The following is a 6,411-nucleotide window of genomic DNA, read 5'->3' on the forward strand; positions in this document are numbered from 1 at the left end:
AATTGGTATTTATAGAATTTAAAATGCTCAAAAAGCCTAAAAATTGGGTTTTTCACGTATTTGGGAAACAGGGTGCAAAATTGACACGGGCTGGCACACAAGCGTTGTGCCCAGCCTGTGTGGAAATGCCCAGGTCATGTGGCTCCTGAAAACAGCTTTATTTTTTCGATTTTGGCTCTTTTTTCGCTCCTTTTGCTCCCAAATGCTCTCCTAAGTATAGAAACATGAATTTAAAGGATTAGGAGTATCAAATTCACTAATTTTCATAATTAATCATCCAAAAACGCATCAAGAATGTGATTAAAATATGTTACTTTTATAGCTTATTATAATCTCATTCTTAATGCGTTTTTAGGTTATTATTCGATATTAATGGTGAATTTTATGCTCCTAATCCTTTAAATTCATATTTTATCAAAAATCGAAAAGTTGAAGTAAGGTACAAGGGCTATACGGGCTGGACCATTCCACATGGCCATATGTCAAGCCGTGTCAATTTCATGAATTGCACTCTGAACAGTGAAAAAAACATGATTTTTAGGTTTTTCGAGCATTCTAAAACCTATATATGACAAAAATAAGAAGATAATGGAGAGTCGTCAGAGAATAGTCAAGAAAATAACTCGAAAAACACCATTGAAATCGATTCTGAAGTAGATTTCTGTAAATATTGAAGACTCCCAGTTGATTTCTTAGGAGATTATAATGAATTTCTTTATTTCTTTTGGATATATTGTATTTTAGATGTTTTTATTTGCGAGCATGAACTGATTTTTTAAATACCCAGGGAGATGAACCCTATGATGAATTCTGTCTTTCAATTTTTATTTTACGTAATAAAACTTAGATCTTGTTCTCAATTATGTGTGCTTAATTCTTGATTTGATATTTTCTAGATTATTGATCCATATTTGATGTGCTTAAATCAAAGGAGGAATAAACCCTGTTTAAGAATAGATCTAGTGTAATTGAGTGGAGTTGCATGCAATCCTAGAAATAGGACAATACAAATCTACTGGATTAGAGTCAAATCTAATAGGGGAATCCATAGATCGAGTTAATGCAATAATAGGGGTTTTAATTAGAAAGAAATTTCAATTAATCAGTTTAGAGTCAGTTGCTCTTATTTTTGAAGAGAAATATTGGCATAATTTAGGGATTTCTACAGATCAAGTTACTAAGTGAATGAATTGCATAATTTAGATTGATAATGACAAATGAAATTTATGTGAATTATTTCCTGGGTATTGTTTCGCTTTTTGGTTATTATTTAATTAGTTTCCTAATTTGTTCTTTGTCACGTTCGTAGTTAATTTAAGTTTTAAATCAATCATTCGAATTTATTGGTTAAATAATAGAAAGACGGTAATTACTAGTATTTTTAGTCTTCATGGGAATGATATCTTTGCTCACCGTAACTATACTATTAATTGATACGCGCACTTACTTTGCATTAGTTAGATTTTTAGTTGATTTACGACTGCATAAAAGACTAAGATTTAATCAAACTGAGTAATTCGAGTTTTGATTATGAATCGAATTAAATTTTACAATTCGAATAATTCGAATATACAATTGATGTAAATACAATACTTCTAAATATCGCACTAAATCATTATTAACTATACATCTAAAATTTATATAAAAAAAGAATATATAAAAACTTAGAAAATATAAAGAAAACCTACAAAACCCTAAACCTTAGAATCTACAAAACTCTAACCCTAACAAAAAGTACCAAAAGGAAAATGATATCAGCGTTTTCCCCTAAATCAGCTAAAAACATTTTTAATTGGAAGCTTTTTTGTTATTTTGACTTAATCCCATTATTTAATCTAATATTTTAAGAAAGAATCCGCGTTTTAAAGAAATTCAGGTTTCATTTATAATTTTTCCATAAAACGGTGTGCTTTGCTCTGTCTATTTGCTTATGATAGTTGAAATGTGACTATGTATTTCAAAATTTCCACTCTCTCTTCCAAAAAAAAAAAAAAAAGCAATTGACCTGCCAGGCAATTGGAGCCTTTAACTTAATGCCACATCAAGCCCCTTCCACGTGTCAAAATCTCGAGCCACAATTATTGTTTCACATAATTTCGTCTTATCCGCTCATTGGCAGTGGCCCACGGCTGCACACTGAACGCGTCGCCACTTTCTGTTCCTCCTTCAACACATTTTTTTAAAGTGATTCCTGTATAATTATATTTATAATATAATAGGTTGTGATTCCTTTTCACTTCAGTTTTCCTATTTTGATTTTTAAACTTCTAATTCCATTACGTTATCCGTACTTCAAATATATATACTCCAAAGCAAGTCTGTCATTTCAGTTGGGATTTTCTTTTCCCTTTTTCCTCTTTCAAGTAAAGAAAGAAAATAGAAATTTTCCGGGAAAAAGAATCTAGCTACCATGTCAACCATTTCGATTTACAGAACAGAATTCTTGACTTTCTCTACCAATGGATCCAGACCCCGCCACAAATTTCAAAGACTTTCCCTTTCTCCATTTATGTGAGTTTTTTTCTTCTTATTCTCCAGGAAAAGTTAGCTTTTGAAGCTGGTTTATTTGCTTTTTTTCTTTTTTAATTAAAAGAACGAGTTTAGGGTTTTCATTTTTTTTTTATGTTTCGGTATCGTACCTTTTTATAAATTTAATGACTTGTTTTGGATAATTGATTAGGAAAATGGATTCTAAATCAACCGAAAAGGTTCCAAAGGAAGAATCTTCTATAAAGCTGCAAACGTCTTCAATTCCTCAGCTTGAAAACCCGAGGCCGTCTAACCTAAGGTTTGACCGTCTGCAACCGTCGGATCAGGAGCTGAACCAAGATAGCAGATTGGAATTTGGAAAATTCGTTGCAAGAGAGGCCGTTCTTGATGAAGAATTATGGGTATACATACACGCCTTTCCTAAACCTGACCTTGTATTCTTTTTCTTCCCTTTCATTTTTTTTATATTTTATCAAATGGACCCTTTTGGTGCTGATGATTTTGTTCTCATTTTGTGATAGACAGCGGCATGGCTTAGAGCTGAAACTCACTGGGAGGATCGACCAGGTGAAAGGTAGAGATTGGAATTTTTTAAATTATTCTTCTTTTATTTTCTTGAAGTGAACGAGCACCCATTTGTTTTTTGTTTTTTTGACTTATCTAAAGAAATGAATCATTGACATTGAGGCCTTATTTAGTACCTATTTATGGAATAGAGAGATAAAGACGCAGAAGATGTGGCTCGTTTATGCAAAAAAAAAAAAAACAAAAATTTGACCTAATTTTAGAAATATGTAATTGGTGAATTGAATTGTTTCAAAGGTTTACTGTTGGAGGTCTATCTGGATTGAAAGAAGATAATTCTATTAAGATGTTGACAATGGACTTTGGATTCAATTCTCACTCCTCTTAGTGAATGCAGCATTCATGAATTGATGCTTTTCTTTCCTGCTAATGTGTATGAGTGGATATCGCGATATGGGTAGTGGATACACCTGATTTTAGCTATTCCTAATTGTACAGATACGTTGATAACTTCAAAAGGAAATTTGCTGAGCAGGTAGGAGAGAATGACTCTGCTTCTCGTAGTTGCTCATAAATCATACATATGGAAATTGGTTAAATATATGCTTAAAAAGTTTGCTTACCTTGTAGGAGTTCAATGCCATAAAAAGGCGATACAGTGGGCAACATGGGCAGACATATACCTGTGTTGTCACGGTATGATGTTTTTACAGCACGTCTCTTTTTCCAGATTCTTATTCCTTTTCATGTGTTTGTTATCCCTTTTGGGTGGGGAATTACATTAATTTATAGCTTCTGCTTCTCTGTTTTTCTTCATTACTGGGATATTACATACAGTTCATGTGTTGTTTTCTTTAGATGAAGAGTCCTAACAATGCTTTGAAATCAAATTATCAGGTCAGGAAGGAGGAGAGAAATGTCAAGCGCACGGTGCTGAAAAGTGTGGTCGGAACCCTTGATTTCAGCATTCGGCATTTGTTGCATGGAGAGTCTTTTCCCGGGGTACAGTGCACATTCTTTTTATATTTACTATTCCTTCATTGATCTAAATAAATAGGTTATATGTTAAGATAATTGTGAACCTAACCTCTTGCAGGAACGTGAAAAGCATCTGTTCTGCAGCATCAGCAGAACTAACCTGAATAGATATATTTATGTTTCCAACCTATGTGTAGCAAAATCAGCCCGTCGACAAAGCATTGCTAGCAATATGTTGTATTTTGTTATTGAATCAGCGAGATCAGAAGGTAAAATCACTAGCTTGTCCTTTAGAATCACATAATCTGATCCAAATCAGTGGGAAAACTCTCCTTCTAAGTTGGTCATTTGGTTGCAGGTGTGGAACTGGTTTATGTGCATGTTCATAGAAACAATGAACCTGCTCTTGAACTGTACCAAAAGATTGGTTTTGAGGTAATACCATTTTATCCACTCTTTTATTACATTTTGTGATCCTGTCAGTTTCCACATGGGGCTGATATGTACTTTTTTGAATTCCTCGTCAGATGGTTGAAATGGCAAGCTCTCAGTTGTTAAAACAGCAGATGTACTTGCTTTGTTATAAGACATAAAATTCCTGTTGAAACACAAACCCAGGGGTTCCTTCTTTTTCTTTTTTTGAATGAAAAAAGGAAACCCTTGCAGCTTTTGTAACCTTTAAGAGGATTATGAACGATTGAGAATGGGGAAGGATTAGGCCCCAAAAATGTAATCTCCTCCTTCTAAGGGGACTGTGTGTGTGTTGATTTCCAAATCGAAAATTGTAAATGCTCTGGGATTATTTTTCATGCTTATTCTTTGATATTAAAAATACAGTGAAATTATGTATGGTTATAAATTACCAGGAAATACATCATTCGTTTTTGGCAATATGGATATGGTTCTAGTTCTGATTCAGATTCATTCTACACTCGTCAACATAAAGACTTAAAATTTATTTTGTATATTGAAGTTGCAACAATTGAAAGGAAAAAGAAAATCTATTAACATCAATTGAAACAATTTGATAATCTATGGTAAGATTAATATACGGTAAGATTTCTTGTTGCACGATTGATAATCTATGTTGACCTCACCTACCCACATCAATTCCTAACTTTGTTTCGTGTGCCAGCAACATCCATTTGTCTATTAACTCAAAAATGGATTTGAACGATAGGAATAGCAAGTTGATGATTAGTTTGAGTAATGACTCTGTAATCTGTATTTTCTGCTTGTAAGGGCGCTGAATTGGTTCAACATATTAATTTGTGTATATTTGTATAAATTTGACAACTGTATGAGCTTCCACTTGATTGTTACATTTTGTTTTTTTGAAATTATTTGAACATTCTATGAAAATGTTCTATTATATTTCATCCAATGCCAGCCTTATTTTGCTCACACCCACCTATTAACATCAATTCTGGATTAATGGGAGGAAATGTGTTAAAAGAAAATTCAAGATTTCTTTTTTATACAAGAAGTGAAGCTTTTATTTGTTTATTTAATATATTAAGGGTGGATTTGGATGGGTGGTGGGATGCGTTGCAGTGCATTTAGCTTATTTTTTGTCTCACACTACAGTATTATTATAGTATCTAATCTCACCACCACCGCTATTTTTATACTAATCACAGGTAAACGCGTTGCCCATCCAAACCCACCCTAAAATAATGTCAACTTCTATTTTTCAACTCAACTTAAAATAATGCAAATAATAAAGGCAATTCAATCTTTTCTCTTTCCTTAGAAATCATTGGTTATGAAATTCAGTATCAAGTCCCTTTTTTAGAAGAATATAAGCTTAAATCAAATTATTAAACAAGCATCTCATTCTTTCCCTTCAATATAAACATTATCACAATGAAAAAGATATTTTATATAAGTGGACGGATAAGGACTATCTCTAGATTAAATTTAGGATTCAATCTAGTTCAATCATGGATTGATGTCTGTGGTTGGGAGTTCGACCACTTACGGAAATGAAACACATTTCATGGTTAGCCATTTACTTATTTAAAAAGCACCTGAAACAAAGGAATTAATGATTGTCGGGGTAGTGAATACCCTAAAATCCCATGTAAATTAAGATTTCATTTAAACTGAAAGCTTTTACTATTATATCATGGCTTAATCAAACAATCAAAAGACACTTATAAACTAAAATACTACCATACATTCCAAAAATATGGTTCGATGGTTTCTTTTATTGTTGGTAGGTGTTGAAAATTGGTCAATCATGCTGCCGTGATATTTTTGGTTGAAGTGCATGCAGCTTGTAAACATGCTGAATCACGTATCCTTGCTTTAATAACAAGGTTTTTGTTTAGTTACATTGTAATTAAACTTATTGAAAATGAGCAAGCTGATGACAACTTGATATGTTTAGGTGTTGAATGAATAGTTTTAGGTGGC

General features: G+C 32.8%; 1 protein-coding gene across 2 annotated transcripts; it reads left to right on the forward strand.

Annotated features, from left to right (window-relative positions):
* The first annotated feature begins 2,153 nt into the window (after positions 1–2,153).
* On the forward strand, positions 2,154–4,884 carry LOC108471237 (uncharacterized). Of its 2 annotated transcripts, XM_017772859.2 has the most exons (9): positions 2,154–2,511; positions 2,681–2,891; positions 3,012–3,064; positions 3,514–3,550; positions 3,646–3,711; positions 3,913–4,017; positions 4,112–4,262; positions 4,352–4,428; positions 4,521–4,884. In XM_017772859.2, the coding sequence occupies exons 1-9, from the start codon at positions 2,411–2,413 to the stop codon at positions 4,584–4,586; spliced, it is 867 nt and encodes a 288-aa protein (XP_017628348.1). In that variant the 5' UTR covers positions 2,154–2,410; the 3' UTR covers positions 4,587–4,884. The 2 variants fall into 2 exon arrangements, with proteins under 2 accessions (XP_017628348.1, XP_052885421.1); XM_053029461.1 differs by lacking the exon at positions 2,154–2,511 and having other exon boundaries at positions 2,820–2,891; positions 3,016–3,064.
* The last annotated feature ends 1,527 nt before the right edge of the window (positions 4,885–6,411 follow it).

Source organism: Gossypium arboreum, chromosome 6, assembly GCF_025698485.1.
Source record: "Gossypium arboreum isolate Shixiya-1 chromosome 6, ASM2569848v2, whole genome shotgun sequence".
In the NCBI taxonomy this organism is placed as follows: Eukaryota; Viridiplantae; Streptophyta; class Magnoliopsida; order Malvales; family Malvaceae; genus Gossypium; species Gossypium arboreum.